Source organism: Drosophila kikkawai, chromosome X, assembly GCF_030179895.1.
Source record: "Drosophila kikkawai strain 14028-0561.14 chromosome X, DkikHiC1v2, whole genome shotgun sequence".
In the NCBI taxonomy this organism is placed as follows: domain Eukaryota; kingdom Metazoa; phylum Arthropoda; class Insecta; order Diptera; family Drosophilidae; genus Drosophila; species Drosophila kikkawai.
The window spans coordinates 32,631,674-32,656,974 of record NC_091733.1 but is presented as its reverse complement, the minus strand read 5'-3'; the positions used below and the strand labels follow the sequence as shown (position 1 = coordinate 32,656,974).

General features: G+C 35.0%; 2 protein-coding genes across 8 annotated transcripts in view; one reads left to right on the top strand and one right to left on the bottom strand.

The window, feature by feature from the left end:
* acj6 (abnormal chemosensory protein 6) overlaps positions 1 to 24,218 on the top strand; it is a 32,150-nt gene extending 7,932 nt beyond the window's left edge. Inside the window, exons 2-8 of one of the 7 annotated variants that reach the window (XM_070288292.1) lie at positions 2,810 to 2,866; positions 3,246 to 3,422; positions 21,301 to 21,478; positions 21,571 to 21,711; positions 22,184 to 22,415; positions 23,099 to 23,256; positions 23,314 to 24,218. In XM_070288292.1, the coding sequence (XP_070144393.1) occupies positions 2,810 to 2,866; positions 3,246 to 3,422; positions 21,301 to 21,478; positions 21,571 to 21,711; positions 22,184 to 22,415; positions 23,099 to 23,256; positions 23,314 to 23,375 (1,005 nt within the window). In that variant the 3' untranslated portion in view covers positions 23,376 to 24,218. Of the gene's footprint in view, positions 1 to 2,809; positions 2,867 to 3,245; positions 3,423 to 7,550; positions 7,764 to 7,829; positions 8,042 to 9,237; positions 9,645 to 21,300; positions 21,479 to 21,570; positions 21,712 to 22,183; positions 22,416 to 23,092; positions 23,257 to 23,313 lie in introns of those variants that run through there. The other 6 variants (XM_017181519.3, XM_041774700.2, XM_070288294.1 and 3 more) reach the window with 6 other exon arrangements.
* The window catches only part of LOC108085074 (lethal(2) giant larvae protein-like), a 52,776-nt gene that overhangs the window by 24,409 nt on the left and 3,066 nt on the right, over positions 1 to 25,301 (bottom strand). The window lies entirely within an intron of this gene.

The window sequence follows — 25,301 nt, the reverse complement described above, 5'->3', positions numbered from 1 at the left end:
CCTTTTTTTCACACACCTCTTTCCCCGGTTGAGTCTGTGAGAAAATTCCCAAATAAATAAATTTCAATACTTGAACTTGAAGTTCTACTCCTTAATTATGATGTTTTTATACCCTTGCAGGGTTTTATAATTTTAATCAGTGAAGGTGTCAAAACGATCGGAAAATTGCCTTAATTAATTATTTAAGCTTTTTCATTTAAATTTGATCAAGAGTATATATGATTTATAGGGTCGGAAATGACTCCTTCAGAGCGTTACTATTTTCTGACTGAAACTATAATACCCTGCAAATACCTTCTTTAAGCTCATTTTCCCTGGTTAAAGCCTAGTATGCCCCGTTTCGCTTTTCCTTTCAGCTCGTGTCAGTGTGTCTCTCTCCTCAAATAAAGCTTTTTACGATCTGCTGGCTGCTGATTAATTATAGAGGCACACATTTTGTTCTTTTTGCACTATAATGCTTTTGCTTTCTTTTCCATTTCCTTTTAAATGTTAGAGTGTGTGTGTGCCTGCCATTATGTCTCTCTGGCTCTCGTCCTGGCATCCTGAAATGGGAGCACGCATAAACGTGGCGCCAAGTGCAAACATACTGCCGGGGCCGTCGGATTATTTGCACACCGCGACCCCCCGCCCCCTTCGATGCGGCACGCCCCCCTTTGGAAAAACACCCGCTTAAAGCGACAATGTAAAGGGGTCTCTGGTCGGGTTGGCCATGGTTGAATATGGCCAAGACATCATTAAGAATGCACAACATTTTGATTTCTACAATGGCCGCCGTCGCTGTCGCCTCTGCGGTTCTTAGGAGTGGGCTGGGCTGGGTTGGTTTTCCATTGAATTACGCCTTTCGCCTTGGAAAATGGGCCGCAAAACGTGAGCGTCGATGTCCTTTGGACATGTGGGCGTCCTCTCTATCTTTCTCTCGGCGTCTTTCGTTTTCGTCGTGCGGCGTTTTGAAGTTTTTTGTGCGCATCTAAATAATTGATTAACTGAAAAATTCGTGCGAGTTTCGTATACACAACGAGTTGTTTCACTTGTACAAATATCTATATATATATATATGTGTGTGTATATACATATATAAAATATAAAATCGATAAGACTGGAATAATAAAGACGCCGACGATGGCGACGACATGAAGATGAACCGGAGGGAACCAACAAACTTTTGATATTATTTATTTAAAAACCAGCTAGTGGCGCGCGGTGGAAGTAGCAGGTGGCACTTGGTTGGCCCAAAAATCAATAGACCCCAAAAAAAATATATATAAAAAAATTCAGCTTAAAGGCTGAAAAAAGCTTTAAGATTAGACGGTTTTATCTTTGAGGTTTTTCATCTGAAGTACGGAAAAATGTTAACGTAAAATTAAGTACAGAAATAAAGACTTGCAAAACTATATGCAAGACTTTTTTACACGCAAAAGAGATAAAAAAATAGAATAAATAAATAAAATAAAAAATAATAAATACAAAATAATATAAATAAAATATATAAAATAAGCTTAATAAATAATAATAAAACTAGCTTAACTTAAGAGCTGTTAAAATTAATTTACATATTTATATTTTATTTATTAAAATTAAATGATAAAACAAGAAAGGAAGCTAACTTCGGCACGCCGAAGTTTGTATACCCTTGCAGATTGGTTTTGATGTTTATTTTATAGATTTAAATGCTGAAAACACTCACAAAACAGAGTTTCATTACATTTTACCTATACTTATTATGTTTACAGTTTGACAGTTACAGTTTTACATTCTCAGCTTTATATATTTTATACATTTACCGATCGCTTCTATGGCAGCTATAAGATATAGTTGTCCGATTTTTATGAAATTTATACCAAAATTCTAGAATAATAAAAAAAACGTATATCTCAGAGTAAATAAAAATGCGTTGAAAAACAACGAAGCTATAATTTTATTTCTATTAATTTCTCGATCGTTCCTATGGCAGCTATATCATATAGTCGTCCGATTTTCATAAAATTTTTACCAAAATTCTGGAATAATATAAAATGGCTATATCTCAAAAATGATGCAAAAATATTGAAAAACAGCCAAGTTATACTTTTTTTTCTAAAAATTTATCAAACATTTGTATGGCAGCTATATGATATAGTCGTCCGATCCGGCCCGTTCCGACATATATAGCAGTGAGAGCATATAGAAGACTATATGCAAAGTTTCATTCAGATAGCTTTAAAACTGAGGGACTAGTTTGCGTAGAAACAGACAGACAGACAGACGGACAGACGGACAGACAGACAGACGGACAGACGGACAGACAGACAGACGGACAGACGGACATGGCTAGATCGACTCGGCTGTTGATGCTGATCAAGAATATATATACTTTATAGGGTCGGAAACGTCTCCTTCACTGCGTTGCAAACTTCTGACTGAAATTATAATACCCTGCAAGGGTATAAAAAATTAATATAGGTAATATTATATGTTTTTTAATTTTCAGAAAGCCTTAATACAAATTTTTTTGTTAATTTGTTTCACTAAATAAGAAACTTTAGAGATCTTTATATAACTTTAAATGTTCTTCTTTTACAAAAAAATTTGTAATGTTTCCCCCTAAAAACCATAATTTAAACAGGAATATCTGCCACGAATTTCTGCATATCTATTTTCGATAAAAACCAAAGTATATTAAGCAGGAGAACCTGTGTCAATATCTGTGGAATTTCGCCATATATGTTTCAAAAAAAAAATTAAAAAGCAAAAAATTTATACGAAATACCTTTTGCTACAAAGGCAAATCCAATCTATACACATACTATCGATGTTTGTTCCGTCTTTTCAGAGTCGTTTGTTAGAAGATGCTTCCCTATTATGCAATTCGTGGTCAGCACGTCAGAATGTAAGTTACACAAACTTCAAAATAAAACAAAAATAAAATATATTCAAAACAAATTTTACACAAAACATGTCAAAAAAAAAAAAAACAAGCGAAAAACTATGTTTTGCCTTGACTCTTGATTGATTTTTCTTTCTGAAATTCATATTTTTGATATTCGATATTTGCTATATTTGATATTTGATCTCTCGCATATTTGAACTCTCTGACGCCGACCTATATATATCTATACATCTATACGTATGCCAAAGTGTATCCTTGTTTCATCGAAAAAATTCAAATTGGATTTGGGATTGATTTGTTCTCCAATATTGTTTCGATTCTCCTTGACCACCGCTCCCTCGATCCTCGATCTCTGATCCTTCTGCTCTCTGCCTTCCAGGGTGATATCTTCGCGGGCATCAACGACGGCATCCTCAGCCGAGCGGAAGCGCTGGCCGCCGTTGACATCCAGAAGCATCAAGCCCAGCATGTACATAGCCAAATGCCCTCCCAAATCAAGCATGACGTCATGTACCACCACCACACAATGAGCGGGCCACCGCAACGTCCACTGCAGGTGAGTGCTCTAGTATTTTTAAGGGGAGCAAATAGATTTTAAGGGTCTTTAGCTTATAAAAAAAAAACTGCCAAATTAGTTAAAGAATTTATGTGCAAAATTTCAAAACGATTTTTTCAGTAGATTTTGAGTTATTCTTAAAATATTGGACATTCATAATAAAAAAAAAAAAAAAATTCTTATTATTTATTATATATTATTATTATATTGACAAAATAACCAAACTAGTGTCTGGAGTAGATTTTCTTCTTGAAAGATTACTAAGAGTAAAAATATATAAGACTACATCAGCATAGTACCAATATTCAGCTTACAAATTTTTATTAATGGATACTAATTAATTATATTTCCTTATCCATTTAAATATATTAACACCTTTCCGTTGATTTTCCATTCAATTATTCAGTTCTTCTTGAAGTTACTAAATCCTCTATAAACTTTATACTTCATAACTGGTCGATTATACGATCTAAGCCGGTTTCTACTCTTCTTTTAAACTAAATTTAAATTATTTAAATTTATTTAAAATGCAAAATGCCGTCTATGTAATGATGCTCGATCATCAAAAGAGGCTTTTATTGTATTGCTGGGCACCCTTCCCTGCCGGAAAGCTCTTTCATTTCGCATCCATTACATGACCCTGGGATTACCCAAGACATGGGGAACCGACCGGAAGTTCAACTCCAGCCGCTGATTGAACTGTGCAGGTTGTGTGTGTTTGTGTGTGGTTACAGGATATGGCATATTAGCTAATGTCTAGAAAGCTGCGAATTATGAAAGTCATTCCCTGATGAAAGTCCTGTCAGTGGCTAAGTGGGAAAAGGAAAAGGAAAGGCAAGAGAAACTGTCGCATTGGGACAGTCGGCAACTTCAATTTCCGCTTTCGGTGGTCACACGCATGCCTCTCCTTCCCTTATATATATATACATATATATATGTATGCTTGTGCGGTTAATTTGAAATGTTTCTTTAATAAAATTAAAATTGTGACGTGTAAGCCTTCTGGGAACGTGCCACGTGACGGTCGTTTGCCAGGTAAGCACATCATGATTCGTGTCGTTAATTGTATTGTACTTCAACTCAAACTGGGCGTTCCGAAAATCGAACAGAAAAAAAGGACAACCGCCCCTGCCTGGTGGAAAGAGAGATTGGGTCAGGTGGCCCAGTTGGGACTGGGACTGGCACAAGTGGAATTATGTGCGCCAGTGGTTGGTGCTCTATTAGAATTTGATTGTAATCAAATTACACAAGCAACCTGTTTTCGGGCCTGTAGATGCACTTTAAAGAAAAGAAAGTTAGATTTTAAAAATATTTAATTAATAAAATAGGAAATATGTCCTTTTTTATATTTTAAAATTTTAATTCAATAATTTCGAAGAAGAAGTGTATACTTTAAACTACAAGTCAGGTTGATTTACAATTGAATATTGAAAATATCATACAACTATATATATTCTATATATATAAAAATGTAAAATACAATGTAAATCAATGTATAAATAATTAATAATGTATAAATAATTAATAATATATAAATAATTAATAATATTTCAATAATATAATAATTAATAATATAATATGATTTTTTCACTTCCACCTTTGCCTTTAGTGTCATAAACTCAGTTTACTATTAGAAATGTAGTCTTAAAATTACTTAAAAAAATATTATTTGAGTCCAAATTGATCTCTCCGTGTAGCTGGGTAGTGGCTCTTGTTGCTAGTGCCGCTCCTGGCTGGTGTTGCTCGTGTCGTCCTCGTGTTACCGCCACCGTGCTCATGTTGCTGCCGCTGCACTTGTTTTCGGCACAATCGAGCATGACGAAAGTGCGCCCTCTGTCCACGCGCCGCCCGCGGTGGTTGATGTGTGGTTGCAGCCCCCCACTCCAACTCCATCACCATATTCCTCTTGTATGTATTCGTTCATAGGCAAAATAATCCCACCCACAGGACGATTCCCTCCTGGCACATAACCCGAAACCCGTAACCCATAACCCATAACCATTCCCAATTGCCAGCGCGTGCAGGCCTTAATTTTCGGCAAACACACACTCTCGAGCTTCGAGCTCAGGTGCCAGGGAACTCTATCAATCACCCTTACTCCTCCTGCGATATCAGGCGAAGGACTGCACACGATCTCTACTCCGATTCAATTGTTAACAAATTGGCTTTCCCGGGGAGAAGGAGGAAGAGAAGGGGGAGGGAGCGAGGCTACTTGATTATAAATAACAATGGGAAATCAAAGGGGGACTCAAGAAGGACTCAAGGAGGACACTGTATTTTTATTTTCAAAGGAGCAAAGAAATCTGAAATAATTGATTATTTATTGGAGTTGTCCTTCAAGGGTTGCTTGCTAAATTTACTAAATTTCATACCAAAATTTAAGTTAAAATAAAATCAAAAGATAATATCGATATAGTTACCTGACGTGAAGGCTAAAAATCAATATTTAAATCGATATTTCAAAATGAAAAATGGGTGTTTTTCCCATAATTCCAACACGTTAACAAACACTTACGATATTCTCGATATATTATTTCTTTATTAAATTTAAGAAATTATCTTAATGTAATATATATTTTAATGTTTTTAATATAATATCTATTATTTTAATATTTATATAATACTTTTCCCCATGAATATTCACACCTATTTTTAACTCTTATCCGGCTTAACCACTGGTTTTTGAATAATTGTATAGGAAACATTGACCCTTAACTCAAAATTTAGACCTAAGGTATACCCAGTTTCGGTTTTCTGGGAATGCCGGCCCTGCCCTTCTTAGTTTCTCTTATTTTTCTTTCTAAACGTTTCCCCCTTCGTAAAGTTGCGCCTTCAATTGTCTCGGCCATAAAAAAGAAGAACGCACACGTACGTACACAGTGGCGGACATAAATAATTGATGAAGAAAAGGAAACTAAATAAATAAATAAATGAAACGAGAGCGAGGCGGAACGAAGGGAAAGTGGAGCTAGAGAGGGGCGGGGGCGTGGGGACGGCAAATTGTCACTGGATGACACGAAGCTTTCTGCACAGCGCAAATAATACACTGAATAAATAAAAAAAAAAAAAAAAAAAAAAAAGTACTGAGACACCGAGAGAGAGAGAGAGATGAGAGAGACGGAATCATTGAACTTTCACCTGAGCTAGAAAAAAAGTTAATGCATTAATAATCATAATTTCCCCCGCATCTATCTTCGGGTTTTTGTGGCTTGGCTCAACATTAAATATGGTCACACATTGAATTATGTCAATCAAAATGCTGCCGGCGATAAATGACAACGTAATCGATAACCAGACAAATGGCGAGACGATAAAGAAGCGCCAGTAATCGATAATTGGACAATTTGAGCGATTGTCAATGGACAACTAATGCCTCGCAATTACGAAAGGCAAAGTTTTTATTTTCCAAGAGAGAAAAAAAAACAAAACAAAAAGTTCAATGCACGAAAATACCCTCCGCTGTGTGTGCGTGGTTGCCTAACGATTTGAATTTTTAAAACCCAGAAGAAAAAAAAAACCAACAATCAAGAATGCAAATGACAGCAAATAGTCCTTAAATTGTTTAAATGTAAGCGGTTTTTTTTTTTTTTTTTTTTGGGAGTTTAACTTCTGTTGACAAATTTGAACAAATTGCTGAAATTATGTCAATTGTGAATTTAAGCTGTGGTAGTAGTAAAAATAAATACAATGCTATTGTTAAATTTATATTATTATTGCCAGCTATATTTTGAGCTTAAGGAACAATCTCTGTTGAATTATGCTTTGGAATTTTTTAGGAATCGAAAGTTTTTAAGAGTTTGTAAAATATATTAAACTTAATAGATAATCAATATACATTAATTTTTATTTTTTCACCTATAATGATTACGGTGCCTCAAAAATACAACAAAAGTATCTCTAAAGAAATAAAATAGAAAATAAATCAAAAGGAATTAATATTTTCAAATAAAAAAATTCGTAAAAATGGGAAAGTATAGTTTTTTAACGCCCAAACCCCTTTAGAAACATATTCAACTCAAGAAATATATATATAAAAATGAAGCTAGTTTACTTTAGTTTCCGGCAAGATAAGTCCTGATTTCCGACAAGGTTCAACCCCAGGGTGGACTTTATTAGTGGTAACTGGCGGCCACCCTAGTTAACGGTAAGTTGTTTCTAATGTGCGCACAAGACAAATATTTGCTGTTGTCGCCTGTCGCCGCTGGGCCCGGGAATAACGGTACCAGGAGAAAAAAAAAAAAAAAAAAAAAAAAAAAAAAAAAAAAAAAAGGAAACGGAAATGGAAGAGGATGAGGAAATGGAAATGGATGTAAATGTGGAGTTGCGTGTGGAGTGGCAATGGTAAGTTAACGATATTTACCAAACAATATGCCAAACCGCAGTGCAAGGACATGAAAAATCAAACAGGTGCACTAAATGAATTTCGAATATGATAAACCACTTGTGGTTGGAAGAGGAGGAACCCGGGGAACCCTAGAAACTCAGGGCGGCACCCGTACTATATCCCTTCGGGGCGGCAATGGCAGAGTGCGTGCCTGGCCAAGGGATACGACGGGAAATCAAGCCATATGTTGCGAATACTAATGGCACACACACACAGGATATGGTCCCGGAAATATGTAAGTGTAATTTAAATTGAATTAAGTGTGGTGCTGCCGCTGTGTCTGTTGTGTATTATTTTCCGGGTCAGCTAAGCGGCCAGCGAGTGAGGGTTGCTCTGCCGAGAGCATATTTCCCGATACCCAGGTCAGATCGTAGCATACAGAAATCTGTGATAAATGCCTGCAAAGTGGCATCCTGGCGAATATCATGGGGATGAGCCGAGAAACTGATAATGGATATTTGCCGCCGCTGTAATTGTTACAAATGTTCCGACAACAGCAACAACAAACCCACCCCCCCTTTCTCACTCGTTTTATGATGGATATGATTATTTTAATTAGCATTATATTTCGCTCGTGTTTACCCCTTTTGGCTTGTTTTTATTGCGATTGGGCCTCTCCACATAATTGGCTTTTCATATGCTAGCAAAGCCCAGAAAACCAGTTGCGATTGGGGCCTGCCGTTCCGTAAATTAGTTTAATTTAATGAGTTTTATAATGCCGCTCTCGCTCGGTGCTGGGGGGCTGCCTTTCCTGTCTTCTGGCATAACGATTATGACACATGTTACCAGGACTTTCTGACAGTTAGCCCACGGAGTTGGCCTGCCGTCGGGGGTTGAGCAGAGCAGAGAAAAGCTCTGAGGTGGTTGAAGTGGCCTCTCAGGTGTGGGGTTACGAAATTAGCTAGGACTGGCAAATGTTTCAGAATGTCGATTAGGGGGCTTATTTAAGGGTTGTATTCCAAAGAAAATATTTTTAGGTTTAGGGAAAAATCTGAATATTATAAAAATATTTTATTTTAAAAGTTCAATATCTTAAGAATATTGTGTCCAAGTTTTACAACGATCATACTAAAATTGGCACATTTAGAAGGTAACAGCGCTTTTTTGAAAAATGTTATTTTGAAAATCAGTAACTCAAAATCTACTCAACTAATACTCTTGAAATTTGGCAAATAAATAAACTTAATTAAAAAAAAAAAAAATTAAAATATTGTGCTATTTTGTGGTATTTAATTCATAAAGCTAACTTTAGCCACTTTTTTTTCCCACTTGGGCATTTTTACCGAATTAATATTATTGCCTGCCTTTATATTATATATTTACGATTTCTCGATCTAGTTAACTTTTAACAACCAAAAAATTTTGTTTTTGAAATCAAACAAGTAGGCTATGGCCCTAGTGTACACATGCTCATCATGCGTTGCATGCTTTAGTCAGTCACAATCTTTACGTGCTTCAAAGCAGACAACAAAATGTATATTCTAGTTTTTCTTACAAATTTTTTTCGATGAAAAACGAAACAAAATTTGAAAGTTTATAGCTTGTGAAAAATTTTTTATATATAAATTTTAATCTTTTGGTAAATATTTTAAAGAAGATTTTGATAATGCCGGCAAATCAAAGTCCTTCATGGCCCGCCTTGGGGCAGGTGCAAAAGCTAACCGATTTATTTGAAGAGAAAGCCCTAACGCAGAAAAGGCCAAGAATTCCAAGAAGAATAACAGAAAGCTACACCGGCGGCTGCCCCAATGCCCAAACTTAAGGGATATTCTTAAGAAATAGGAAATTATTTCAGAGATCTTAGCTGCCTTGTTTTTTATTGAAAACTAAGAATAGTGGTATACCTAATTTGATATCTTTAAAAAAACATAACAAATGGCTTAAATTTATAACTTGAATTTTTGTTTTTCTTTGAAATTCCTCTCAATTCTGAAATTAAATAAATAAAGCTTACAGAAATCCATGCTTAGTACGCAAAACATCGATTTAAAATCGATAACATTGCGTGCATCGATGCTTTTCCAGCTCTTTTCTTCTTTTAGATGCTTTTCCAGCTCTTTCCTCTTTAAGCTGATTACAAGAAAACCCTCTTTAATAGTTGTTTGGTTTGTAAGAAGAGCTAAAAAAAAAGGCAACTATCACTCATACGACAGGTGGCCTGCACGCGTTGGTTGTGGGAATTACACACGGATCCCCCGGATTTTGCGACTGCAAATTGCACTTTCGCTACTTGCAGCTCTCCTCATGCATACGTAATGGCCCACTTTCGGCAAATCAGCTTTTTGGGGCCTCCGCCCTAATTGACTGATTGGCCAAATTGCGGATTACAATCGAGGCGGAAGAACGGGCACAAAAGTCTTGGTCAGCTCCAAGTCCAACTAAGTTGAACCTCCTCCAAAAAGAAAAAGGGTTTGCGACAGGTTAACCTGCTTAGAATGCACATCAACGCACCGATTTACCCAAAAGCCAACCCCCTGCCTGGCATATAATGTGCGGCATATGTGGATGCCAGACTTTACAATTATCAGTTACAACTGTGACGAGGGTTGGACATACGGCCTCTTTCAACGGAAAATATGCTTTATTTATTTTTTTTTTATTTCAATGAGATTTTCGCCAAGCGAAGTGAGCATCAAATTGATCGTATTAATGGCCATAACTAGTTTATCCCGCCCATCTTGTCAAGGGGGAAAGGGTGGATTATGCACGCAGATTTTCCATTACACAAAAGGGAGGAAGGAGGGGGAAGGGGTGTGGCAGGGGTTGGCTCCGGCAGGTTGTAAAGCGCCCTGACGGTCGGGGGACTCTGTTACATACTCTATCTATGCGCCGGAACATTAATGCAATTTCAATGAACCTGGGCTACGGCCAACAAGGAGACAGGGGAACAACACTCTTTTTCGATTTGCGGCTCCTGTTCCGGCTCTGGAAACCCATCCACATCCACATCGGACATCGTACAACCCACTCCATTCCACCTGCCCGGGCCCATGTTTGATCCGCTTGTTTTTATGCCCATGGCCCGGCGCACACACACAATTTGTTTTAGCCGAGGCAAGGAGGGTTCCAGGTTCACTCCTGATCCCAGCCAGACCCGGTCCCCGGCCTTCTGTGCATCATCTCCCACAGGAATTCCCAGGCAATATAACTGAAAGCAAAAATGAAGATAACAGTCGGCACGGCAAGTGCAAATCCACCCGTCCATTTAACAACTTGTGTCCCCGCCCCCGCCTGCTCGCAGTCACTCGTATCCTCATCCATATCCTCGCCCTCGTCCTGGTCCTCCCCCTCCCCCTCCTTTTTTTTTTTTTTTCCTTTTTTTTTCTTGTTTTTGGCAAAACCAACTAACTGCCTTTTTACTCGGCGCGTCTGTGGGCGATTGGTGTGGCCCTGTTTGATGCTTGTAAAGACCACTTTACCCGCTATAATAAAAATAAATCATAATATTTCCCCTTGCCCCCTGTGACCCGGCCCCGGGACAGCCCCTGCTCGTAAGCACAGTGGGCTTGGCCTTGGGTTTTATTGTCAGGATTTTTAAAAACAAGGGAGTTAGGTTTATAGAATTATTGAATTAGTTGGTGAAATTATTTGATTTTACAATAAATTTGTTAAACATTAAAAATCAATTTGTGAAAATGCATTACTTACAATGTCATAAATAGTTAAAATTAATAAAAGAAAAACCCCAAGGAAAACAATTCTTGCTATAAAATTAAAATAAATAGAAATTGTACTTCAAGATAAACATAAATTAAAAGAAATAAATATATATTATAATTATTTAAAAGATTTATTAATTCATAATTAAAATAAAAAAATAAATATAATTATATATTATATTTTTCAATTAAATTAAATTATAATAAATATAAATATATTTTGTATTTTCCAATTCAATTAAATTATAATAAATATGTATATATTTTACATTTTACATTTTTGAATACATTAAATATTCTCTTTTTTTATTTAACTTTAAAATTATATTTTTCGATTTCAAATTATAATTTTTCTAAAACCCCTAAAAGAAATTCCCGAAAAATCGTACTTTTATTTAATTTAAAAATCATATTATTGGTTTTCAAATTTTAAATTTTCTAAAATTCCTTAAAAATCCCAAAAACTTAAAAAATGCATTTATTTTTAATAACAATTTTTAAATTTCAATTTTTCTAACATCTCTAAATAAAAACCGCCAAAGAAAATCGCACTTATATTTCCATTTTTCTAGAATATTAAAAAAAAAATCCCAACAAATTCTTGTATTTATTGAACTTGGAAATCATTGTTAAAATTTAAAAATTTCAGATTTCGATTTAAAGTGCCTCTGAAGTGATTTCGAAACTCTATTTCAATGCCACTTTGCTATTGTTAGCGCTACCAGTAAATTCTGGATGCTGGCTGCGTACGCTGTACCTCCGCTGCTTCCCTGCTCCCGTGTCATCCCGGAGGTTGTAACCCCGGATAATGTACTTAATGCATCTACATATTAATGTCGCACCGCCAACAACAAGGGCGGAGCGACGTGGGGGAGGGGAGAGTTGGGCAGGGACCTGTGCTCGCTACTTTGTATGTAATTTCTATTACCGCCCCCCGACCACTTGGGTGTTCGTGAAATCCCCGTGTGTCCTGGCAGTGTTTGTGCGTGTGAGTGTGTGTGTGTCTGTGCAGCGTGTCGTTGTGCTTTTTGTTGTTGTTTTTATTGCACAGACTTGTGACGTATCGTGTGATTGCTACTTTCCCTGGGCACTCGGAAAATGAACTTAAAATTTAACGGTAACTTTAAAGAAAAAAAAAATTAATGAATGAAAAAGCATATAATTTCATTATTAAAGTAATTTTTTTAATATTTTATACTCCATTTATTAATTTCATATATATATATATATATATATATATATACAATTATTTTTTATCGTTAATTTAATTTTATTTATTATTCAAATTTAAATTAATTTACTTAGTATAATTTATTTATTTTTTATTAATCAACTTCAATGACAAAAAGTAGCTGCCTTGAAGAATTTTTAATTTTAAACTTTATTTTGCTATTTATAATTGTGAAAATTTACCTATTTTAATTATTTGTTTGTTATTTATTTGTTTTATTCATTTATTAGGATTTATTTTTATTAATTTATTAAAAGAAGCCGCTTTGAAAGAGTTTCTAAAATTTAATATAAAACATAGTTATTTTCCCTAAATATTAAAAAAGAAAAAAGTAGCTAAACAACTTATTTATTTTTATATTATTTATGTATAAATAAATACTTTTACCCCAGATTTTGTCATGTGAATATTTTACCCCTCCCTCACCTAAGATACTATAAATGAACCTGTAACACCACCGCTACTGCACTTGTTTTCACCGACGTGTGCGTGACGTGTAAAAATATCCGCCGGTTCAGGGTGGTGTGTGTACGTGTGTGTGTGTGTACCTCAGAGTTTTTCCAGGTCTCCCAGTTATATTGATATGTCTCCCAGTAGAGCAGCGCCGGCAAACAGCCGTTAAGCTGGGACCGCAATGTGTAAAAAATTACGAGCATTTTAAGCGTGGAAGGGAGGGCGCAAGCACAACGAAAAAAATTAAAGCCTGCTCTGGAAAACGTTGGCAGGTGGTTGCCGGAGGCGAAGTCTTGTCAGTCCTTAATTCCTTCCTTCCGCCCTTTATTCCTTCCCTTCTTCCTTCCTTTCTTCCTTCCTTGCTTCCTGCAGTAACAGCACGCATGATGAGCCAGCAACAATATGCTGCTGCCATTAACCCTGAAACTTATTGCAGTGTACTGTGGGTTCTTGGAAAACTTTATGAGTTGTGCCTGTCCAGGAGACAGGCATACACTTGAAGGAAATTGCTCAGGGAGCTTGAAAATGGCAGGGAAAGCCAGGGAAATTGAATGTAATTAAAGAGTAGGAAAACACCAAAGAGAGAGCTTAATAAAAGGATAGGAAAATGCAGACATTACCCCTAATTTTTGGGATTAAAACTATAAATACAAATTTATTATTGTTTACGTTTAACTTTAATATAATATTTGGAAAAAATCAAAGAACCCGAATAATTATTTAGCAAAGATATTAACATAATTTTTCAATTAAAAGCTTCAAGGTTGTCAGCCGAAAATAAAAATAGATCAAGTTAACCTGGAGGTATTCCCTAAAAGTATTCCCAAAACCAAATCAGTTGCAGTTGCAGTGTATTCCCAGCATGTCCTGGGAATTCCCTGTGAAATCCGCCTTGTTGAATCCTTCTTCGCTTCCCCCATCGGACCCATCCGATCCTTCCGAACGGCAAACGGCAAAAGGTAAAAAGTAAAAGTAAGTAAGGCCACGATTTCCACCCCCTCCTCACCCGGCGGCCACTGTTGCCTTTCAGCTCGTCTGGCGGATATAAAAATAAAATAAAATCTATTACGTGGCAAACCACCCCACATTTATGCGGCAATTTGTTGTTTCTCGATTGTGTCTATGTGTGTGCGCCAGAGAGTGTGTTGCGAGTGTGCACTTAAAGAGAAGTCTAGCCAGTCAAAAATCAGGCTTTAAAAAGTTGTGCCAGAAGCTTTACAAAAATTTGAATTTTAAATTTAACATATTTTAAAATTTTTATACTTTTATAACATTAAAAACGAACATTAACATAGAAAATATCATTTTACTTTCTGCTGCTGATCATATTGGTTCAAAAAATTTAACAGAATACATTTAAGATATTTAAAATTTAATTTTTTTTTAACATAAAACAATAGCATTTTTGCCTATTTATGATTTAAAATTGAGCGCGATAATTTACGTTCATGTGCTGGTGGGGAAAAAAAAAGTAAAGTGTATCATTTTCCCATTTGTCGAACCCTTTCCGCCGCCGCTCCACGGGCACTTCTCCCACTTTGTCTCAATTCCCAAAACTGTCGCCCCGGCAGTTGCAATTTATGAAGATTTGTGTGTGTGGCCAGAGCGGGCGAGGGATGGAGGGGGTGTGCGTGAGGGAGGCTGAGGTCCTGGCTAAGGACGAAACACCGCCCCCTCATTTAGCCTCGTTCGCCGTGCACTTGTTTTGATTTGTTTGGAATAATAACAGATGCTTACCGTTCATGTTATTCATTGTTAAAATTATGAACGCTTGACAATAAAAATTGGTATTTGAACAGCACTCGAAAGGTGCACTCAACCCGCACACACACACTCAGTCAAACCCCATTGGCCTGGGCAAATTGCAATTTGTGCAAATATTTATGTACATTGAAAATTACTCATTTGTGTAACACCAATTAATTTCAACAAACAGCAGCGGCAGAGGCACAACAATGGCCAAACCATTTATAAAACTTGATGCTGTTGTTGCCACAGTTGTTGCTGCTGCCGTGTTGTCCTTCGCCTTTCTGGTTAAACAAATGGAGAGAAAATGAGGTCCTTTGTTTCCCCAAAATAAACGATGCTATTGCTCTTGCCGTAGTAGCGTGTTTGCTGTTTGCCTTGCGGTGCAGGACACTGCAGATAAGGGAGGGGGAAGAGAGTCCTGTACAGTGGAGCCCTCCCAGGGCTGCCCGCAGAAAGTTTTCCCCCAAAAAGCCCTCACTATTTGTCTTTATTGTACAGGTGCAGGCATCCTAGAAAACAGTTCAATCAGCTGCGGGATGTGGCTATTTGCACTTGAAATAATTTATTTTAATTGTAATTATTATGTTTAAATACATTCAAAATCTAACATTAAAATATTTTGGGCAGAATATTTGTAGTAAAGCTATATTTTATAAATTTAAACACTTTCCTATAATTATTACGATACCAACATTTTAAAAACGTTTCATTAAATAAATTAATTAATACAAACCAAGCAAAGTTGACGACATTTTAAAAACTTCTTAATAGTTTCCTATTATTAAAAACTTATTTTATCATAAATTGCATATGTTTTCCCATTGTTAACGAAATTGCTACTTCTGAAATTCGCTTCTCTCATAAAGTTTGGTACCCTTTTTTTATGTGCAAGTTGTAATGAGAATACACTGAGGGTTAGAATGGTCTCATTATTAGGCCAGTGCACTTGTCCCCTCTTGAACTTTGTTTACACTGCAATTTTTCAAGCCGCTCTGACAAATTGCAGCTAATTACAGGCGGCACTCCACAAACCAAGTGAAAAATAGAGAGTCTCGCACTCGAGTATTTGAAGTTTTCCTCTCAATCAGATATAATAAGAACAAATGGATAGGGGATATATAATTTTGGGGTCGCTAGACTTATACTAATTAAAGGCTACAAATTTCTGGGATGAACGAGAATGCTTTAAATAGTCTCCAATTTGAGCGTAACGAGTCCTTTAATAAGAATATTTTATATTTAAAAATTTTAACTTAACTGGTCTTTTAATAAGAGATTTTATATATTTTATTTATTTTTATTATTATTTATTTATTATTTATATAATTAAAAATTGACTCCAATTTAAGCGTAACGAGTCTCTAAATTTGAGTATTTTATATTTTAAAATTTAGGCCAAACTAGTCTCTTTAAAAGAGTATTTTATATTTATTTTATTTTTATATAATTATTATTTATTATTATTTATTATTTTTATATAATTTTTTTATTTTTTATATAATTTAAAATAATCTCCAGTCTAGCAACTCCATCAATATAATATATATTAAAACTTTTTCAAAATAAACAAAAACCAAAGATCCCAGGCTGACTGATTCCAAAAAAAAGCAACCTCAATTTGAGGCTTAATTAAAGTTTCGCAAGTCTCGCTTGATTTTATTTTCCCGCAGCGCAGGAAAGTGTGCTACGAAATCTGACAGGACGAGGGGAAAAGTTTGCTCTTTCTGTTCGTGCTGGGTGCCTGTGCCTGGGTGACAAAAGTCTCCGCCATAATATATTAACAGTGCTAAAAATTTAATGAACAATAACAAAGCGCACACACAAGCGTGTGTGTGTGTGAGAGAGAGAGAGAGAGGAAGAAAGAGAAAGAGGGCTGGCAGACAGACGACAAACAAAAACAAAGACAGACTACAACAAATTGTGCCAAAAACGCTTTATTATGTCAAAACAAGAAACCAAAAAAAGCATAAAGAGGAGGTAAGAGAGGGGGAGACAAAACAAATTACATGATATATATACCTATATATATATATATATATATATACATATACATAAATGTATATAATGAGGTCATTTGCGCGTAAACAATCAGAGAGGTGAAAAAAAGAAACAAGAAAAAAACAAACTCACACAAGGAGTCAAAGGCAAAGCCAAGGGAAAGGAAAGGAAAGGAGGACAGCAGGACATGTTTATCAACAAACGGCAAATAAATAAATTATGTTCGCAAAATTGTTAATAAATAATGAAGCTGGCGACCAAAGTCAAAGCGTAAAATTAAAGCAAAGTAAGAAAAGTCAAATTGTGAACAGGGAATACTCTTTTCGTTAAAAAAAAGTTATTTAATATTTTATAAAAATTTTAAAAATTATATTTATAGTAAAAAAGTTAGTTCGTTTATAAACATTTTTATTTTTATTTAATTTTTAGAAAACTTAGTTAAACCAATAAGTTAGGTTTTAATAAAGAAACTCTATTAAAACGTAGTCAGTTAAGTTATTATTATAACTTGAAGAGATTTAATATTTAACAATGACTTTTTTTTAACAATTATATAACTATAAAGGGTATAATATATTTTTTTCGTATTTTTTAATTATTTGTGTTTATTTAATTTAATTTTAATTTAAGTTAGTCTCTCCAAATTTTAATTTTTATTATTAAAAGAGAATATATATTTAAGAATTATATATATTTTTTTTTAATTTTATAACAATAATAGGTATAAAATTTTTTGTTATTATTTTTTGTTAAATAATTTTTTTTTATCCATAAAGTACCCTTTAATGTAATTTCTTTTATTAATTTAAGTTAGTCTCTCTAAAAATTATTTGTATAATTATAAGAGATTATATATTAAACAATTATATTTCTTAAACAATTCTATTAATATGAAAGGTATAATATATGTTTTATTCATTTGTTTTCATAATTTTTATTAAACCATAAAAAACCTTTTATTTAATTCCTTTTTTACATTTAAGCTAGTCTCTCTCGCAATCTCTGCATTCCCAGTCCTTGTTCAGGGTATTTCTCTTTTAAAATGGCGTCTTTGCGAACACACACATACACACACACATGGCTGCTCTCTCCGCTGCAGCAAAAATTATATATGTGTGCGTATGTATTATACATACGTCTATATATGTATATGTATTGCAGTAGAAAATCAATGCTGAAAACTTTTGGCAATTTGAAGAAGCACCGAATGCAATTGTTGTTCCCTCCTTTCCCTCGTATTTTCTACGCTCTTTTTTTGTTTATTCTTTCTTTCTTTCTTAATATTTTTTTTGGGGAATTGTCTTCTATTGTTGCATTTGATTTGTCCTCCGGCTATAAAGGGGTGGAGATACCAAGCTTGCCACACCCACACCGTCGAAAAGGCCTATCTTGCTCGCACAACAGATTTCTGGCCTTGTCTCGCTCTAGCCTTGGCTTGGGTCTGGGTTTTTTTTAGATCAATAGACTTGGACAAAAATTTTAAAAATATAATAATAAATAAATAAAAATAAATAATAATAAATAAATAATAAAATAATAAATAAATAATAAATAAATAAAAATAAATAAAAATAAAAAAAAATAAATAAAAATAAATACAAATAAATTAAAAAATACATAAAAACATACAGAAGCTATTTAATATGTTTGAAAAATCTTGTTGGTTTAAATAATATCTAAGCAATAGCATTTTTAAAATGCTGCACTTAACTATAATATTCTGCTTCTTTTCTATTATTTTAATATTTATTATTAAATAAATTATTAGATTTTACTTAAATATCCCCTATTGCCTTCTCGATTGTAAATTGTATTTGCTACTTGAAACAATTTATTTGTACAATTTATTATTATCTAGAAAATGTTGTGTGCATTTCGTGTTAAAATACATAAAAAGGTAAACTTCGTTTACAAAATAATAAAAAATTTATTAAATATTTGAAACAGTCTGATTTGGTTTTTCTTAAAAAAAAATCAGCCAAAAAACAGCACAAATAAAATGTTTTTAAAAGACATTATTAAATGTATTTATTCTTAAGGGGGCTTTAAAGCTAACTAAACAATAAACAAAGAAATACAAAAAATATAAATATACAATTAATATAATATAAATAATTGTAAAAATATATTTAAGTTTTCGGTAATTCCACAAAGATTCTACAAATCTCAACAAATTCTAGCAATAAACACAATTTCAGAATAAAATAATATTTGATATATATTTTTTCAAATTTTTACCGCGTCATATTACATTGATTTTCTTGCGGTGCATATTCAACTTAAATCCGAACCAACTTTAAGTTGCAGTCTTTTGTAGCAGAAGCCTTTGGCCCCCTTTGAATAATTTTATTAATTACAAATTATGCGCCTAATGAAATGGCCAGAGCAGATGGACTTTTGCGAGAAGGGGACCGAGTGTTAGAGGATAAAGGAGCGGGCGTATATATACATATATATGTATAGGATATACATATATATAAAGTATATCCCGGTCGATGCTGACGTTGACGTTAACGCTGGCAGCGACATCGGCGTTTGGCATCGGCACTGCCCACATGAATTTTGCATAAGCCCCAGCCAACCACAATGCAGCAGCAGGACTATGGCTCTTTTCGGCAGAACCCCCCGTAGTCAGGGGTACGCAGATCCTGGCCTCCTGGCTCCACTCCAGCTCCAGGTTCAGCAGGTCCATGGCCAAGTCTCTCTCTCACTTACTCACTTACACGCTCTCTCTGCGTGTTGTCCTTGCGCAGGGTGGTTCCTGCTCTCAACAGAGAAAGAGACAGCAGCATTGGCGTGCGAGAGAGAGAGAGAGAGCGCGCGGCAGGACCTGCATCCCCAAATGCGACAGAGCGAGAGAGAGAGACCACCGCCAAGGGTGCAAACCAATAACCGTCAGACTAATTTTGGGATTGGTTTATAATTGAAGAGTTTGCCATTGTATTCGGCAACATCCCAGCCAGAAGGAAGAGGAGGGCCAGGAGCAAGAACAGTAGCATGAGGTCTCTACATAGTTTCTGCCATCTACATAAACACACACACAAATATATATACACAGTATTATAGTAGTCCTCCCATCGTGCTTATCATTTTAGAGTTTTACATAATTGGCAGGGGTCCGATTTTGGTGGTTGTCCATTTTCCATTTCCCTGGTATTCCCTACGCCTTTCTAAGCGGGGGCGTGGTATGTACGCTTTGTACATAGAATCAAAGAGGAGTGTAAGCGCTAGTTTTACCCGCCCGACTGCGCCACATTCACACACAAAAAGATAAATAAATATGAGTGACCCGCTCGCCGGAAAAGCCCTCCTATTTCTAGTGCTTTCCAGGTCTCGCTCGCACAGCTCTCATAAGGCTTTAACCCACTCGGAATGGAAATGGAGTAAAGCAATGGAGAGGGAAGCCAGGAGAAGAGGTAGCAGGGAACCCAGGAGCAGAGCTAGGATCCCCGTCTATTTGTAGCATACTTTTCAGCTGTAATCAGTTTAAATGCTTAACAAAGCAACACAAAAGCAAGCGAAGGATAACGAGCAATGGGGAATGGGGAGCACAGGAACAGAAGCAGGCACAGGAGCAGGACCAAGACCAGCAGCAGCAGCAGGGAGAACACGATTTTAGTTGCTATTCATATTTGTATAAATAATTTAACAATTCCATACATATTTGATGGCTAGACAAAAGAGTTGCGAGAGCGGATTCGTATCCCATATTCGTATCCGTTCCATTTCGCCTCGTTTCGTTTCGTTTCCAGTTTTCTGAAGATGCGTTCAATGAACGGGGAACCCCGAAAATCCCCAACTTTGCCTCCTCCTTCTCGTATTTTTTTGGTAAAAGTAACAAGTGTAAGGCTTCTAAGGAAGCAGGAGCTGTGTGGACTTTATTTAGAGGCAGCTTTAAAACTTTATAAAACAATAAAGGCGAGCTAAATTATTTATAATAATTAAATTGATACTGTCTTCATTTGATTTTTACCCCACCTTTTTCCAGTATTTGATATTAAATTTAATGAATGATTTAAATGGCTTTTTTCAGGCTTTTTTCAGGCTTTTATCTAGGGTTAAAAAGAAAAAAACAAAATTTAATAACTTCAATTTAAATAATAATTATAAATGTGAATTACCCATAATTTCAACAGATATAATAGTAATAAATAAAAATAATAATACATAAAAATAAAAATAATAATACATAAAAATAAAAATAATAATACATAAGAATAATAATAATAAATAAAAATAAAAATAAAAATAATAAATAAAAAAAAATAATAAATAAAAAAAAATAATAAATAAAAATAATAATAATAAATAAAAAACAAAACAAATACCACATTATTTTCATTTTTATCCCACCTTTTCTCAGTATGTCATATTAAATTTAAATCTTTGATCATGACTTTACAGATGCACCATTCTATGGACCAGCTGGACATGCTGGATCCAACGGGCTCGATGACCACATTGGCGCCCATATCGGAGTCCCCGCTAACGCCCACACATCAGCACCTGCACGGTTCCTATCATAGCATGAATCACATGATGAGCCACCACCATCCGGGCACGTTAAGTGGCCACACGGGGGGTAAGTGGTGATCGAGATCAAGCCGAGTTAATCGTCTATCACCTCCTCCTTATCCGTGTCTCCTCTCTTTGGTACTTCTATCCTACCTGCAGGTCATCATGGACACTCAGCGGTACATCATCCTGTCATCACGGCGGCAGTGGCGGCCGCTGGCCTGCATCCCGACACCGACACCGATCCTCGAGAGCTCGAGGCTTTTGCGGAGCGGTTCAAGCAGCGACGCATTAAGCTGGGTAAGCTTCAAGTTTTTTTAAATTAAATTAAAAACTTAAAAAATTTTTATATTTTTTTAAAGCCTAAATTATTTAAATCTATCATTTTTAAGGCCATTTAGTAACTTTAATTTATCATATTTTTCATTTATTTACACCATCTAGTGGCGCCATCTATGTGTGGTTGTTATCTTGCTTTGTCAAAGCTTTTCGTTTGTTACTAAAAAATCGTTTTTCTTGGCATTTATCTGGCTTTTTAAAATTATTATAAAATAAATTAAAATTTAAATTAATTTAAATTAATTTAAGTTTCCACCCCATAAGCCCTGGATCATCAAGGGTTCTATTCAAAAAAAACTTTGTTCTTGAGCTCTGAAATATTATAAACTATTATTTATATAACAAAAAGACTTACAAATTTCTAAACTAATTTCTAAAATAATATAAACTTAATTATATTACATTTATTTTAACAAATACCATTGAATTACAGGCGTGACGCAGGCCGACGTGGGCAAGGCCCTGGCCAATCTCAAGTTACCTGGCGTCGGAGCACTGTCGCAGAGCACGATCTGTCGGTTCGAGAGCCTAACGCTGTCGCACAACAACATGATCGCCTTGAAGCCCATCCTGCAGGCGTGGCTCGAGGAGGCCGAGGCGCAGGCGAAAAACAAGAGACGCGACCCGGACGCGCCCAGCGTGCTGCCGGCGGGCGAGAAGAAAAGGTAGAAAGTGTTTTAATCGACCCGCTAGCCGACCCCAATCCCCACCAGACATCTCCCTGTGTCCCAAGCCCCATCTTGGCTTGAAATCGCTGAGCAAATCCCCAACACCCCCCAAGACCCCCCTCTTCCAGCATTGGAGTAGCGAAAAAATTGGCGCAACATCGCAAGAAAGCATAGTGATTTATGGGATCGAGTTTGAATGCCAGTTGGATCAAAAAATAGCACAAAAATGTTATTTAATTTATTAATTATTTTTATTATTTAATATTTAATTTTTAAAAATTATAGTGTCAGTTTTAAATAATAATAATAAAAATAATGAGTATAAATTAAATAAAGTATGTATATTTATTAATTTTTATATTTTTATACTTATTTTAATATATAAAGAATTAAAATAAACTTATTTATGTATTTATTTTATTATTTATTTAGTTTATTATTTATTTTTTTTTTTAATTATGCTCTATGTTAGATTAAAGATTTAACATTTCAAAAGCTGTCTTTTACTCGAATTCAAACCCATAGGAATACTGATTATTGACTAAATTAATATTTAAAAAATTAAAAAAACAAAAATATCATCCTCCCCCTTGCCGTATTACCACCTGTCCGCGTCCGTTTCCCCGGCTTAGGGACCCGCTTCTAAAGTAATCTATATCGAGTCTTTTTTCAAGAAAAAGGACTTCCATTGCGGCACCTGAAAAGCGTTCCCTGGAAGCCTACTTCGCCGTCCAGCCGAGGCCGTCCGGTGAGAAAATCGCAGCCATTGCCGAAAAGCTGGATTTGAAGAAAAACGTGGTGCGCGTCTGGTTCTGCAATCAACGTCAAAAACAAAAACGTATGAAATTTGCCGCTCAACAACACTGACAATCAAATAATACAGCCACACAATTAGGTATAGTTAGTAGTGTAACACCATCAATGACTGGCCACGGTTCGGCGGGATTCGGATACTGATAGTCGTTTATGACGGCAGCGGCGGCGGTTAACACGGCGGCGGCATCAGCAGCAGCAGCAGCAGCAGCGGCAGCGGCGGCAGCAGCAGCAGCAGCAACGGCGGCGGGAACAGGAGCGGGAGCGGGACAGGGAGCGGTATCCGGGTCGATAGCCGGTCCGGTGGGAGCAGGAACAACATCGCAACTTGGACAACACCAGCAGCAGCAGCATCAGCAGCACCAGCAGCAGCAACATCAACAGCAACACCACACAGCATCCGCGTGTCACATGCCCTTAACGGGCGACTATTACCTATAGTGATTCCGATTCATGACTCTATATACTCGAGACTCGTGATTCCCGATTCCTGATTCTTGATTCTGATACCGATTTCGATGAATATATATATCTATATAGATTTCGCCAGCGGCATCATCACCACAACAACTACAAAACTACAGCAGCAACCGAGAAAGAGTCCTTCTTCACTTCTCTCTATATTTCACTCAGTAAAAAAGTAAACGAAAAGTAAAAAAAAAAAAACAATAACAAACAGTACTAATATAGCAGCAAAATACACACAACTATAACATAGTCCCCCCTCCTCCAATTTCCACTAATTTTCCCCAATTTAAAAACCCCCCTACACCCCATAAAAAAGGAAAATAATATAAAGAGAACGTGGGAAAACTCCCGAGCATAACAAGGAGAAATTGCAAAAATGAAACGAAAAAAAAGAGGAAAACTCTAAAGGGAAGGAAAACACGCAACCAAGAAATACAAGAATTTTTTTAGGAACGAATAATGAAACAATGGACCAACATATCAAATGCAATAATTTATTGAATTGTATAAGAGAAAAAGGTAAGCAATAGCGCAAGTCAATGACTTTTGCACAGAGAAAAATGCGCATTACTCATGCTTAAATGATTTCATATATGTATATATATTTTTTTTAACTCTTACGTAGGCTTTATAATTAACAGTTTTTATTTATTTAAGCCCTGAGTTTCTTTGAAATATACATACAGAAGCCTGGTCTTTAATAAGCTTTATAAATCAATAAAAATTACATTAAATACGTGCTTAGTAAAGATTATTAAATAAGGAAAACAAAAACTATTATACTTTTATTTTTTTTAATATATTTTTATATATTTATTTATTTATTTACTTAAACCCCAAAATTTCTTTTAAATATATGTACATAAAAAAGCTGGGCTTACATTTCTTGTGTATTATCAATATTTAATAAATTATAAATATAATTAAGAGACAAAAACGAAAATTATTAATTTTTTAATTATTGTATTTTATTTTATAAACCGCTTTTTATATATTTTTTATTTACTTAAGAAACCGCTATTTATTTATTTTTTATTTACTTAAGAAAACTCTAAGTTTCTTTAAAATAAAATGCAAAAGTTTTAAATATTTTTTAAATACGTGTTTAATAAATATAATAAGGAAATGAAAACCAAAATTATAGTAATTTTGGATATTGTATTTTATTTGTAGAAATATATAATTATTAGCTTTTATTTATTTAAGTATTTATTTATAAAATACACGCTAAGGTCTGGGCTTAAATTTGCGATAAAAATCAATATTAAATATTTTTAGGATACCTGTTTAAAAAATATATAGCTAAGAAACAAAAATTATCATTATTTTGTATATAGTATTTTATTTTTATAAATATATTTTTTTTTAAATTATTTTTTTAACGTTTTTATATGTAAAACTTACAGATTCAGTGTAAATTTGCTATAATTGTTGTACTTAAATGTTTTACGTTATAAGACATTTTTAAAATGATACCCCCTTTTTCTCTGTGCATTCTCAGCCACCTTTCGCGAGTTTTAACCGAAAATAAATTGACCAAACTAAGCCATTTATTTGTATTTCTCTTTCATCCCCTCTTTTACCCACTTGTTCTTAATTTTT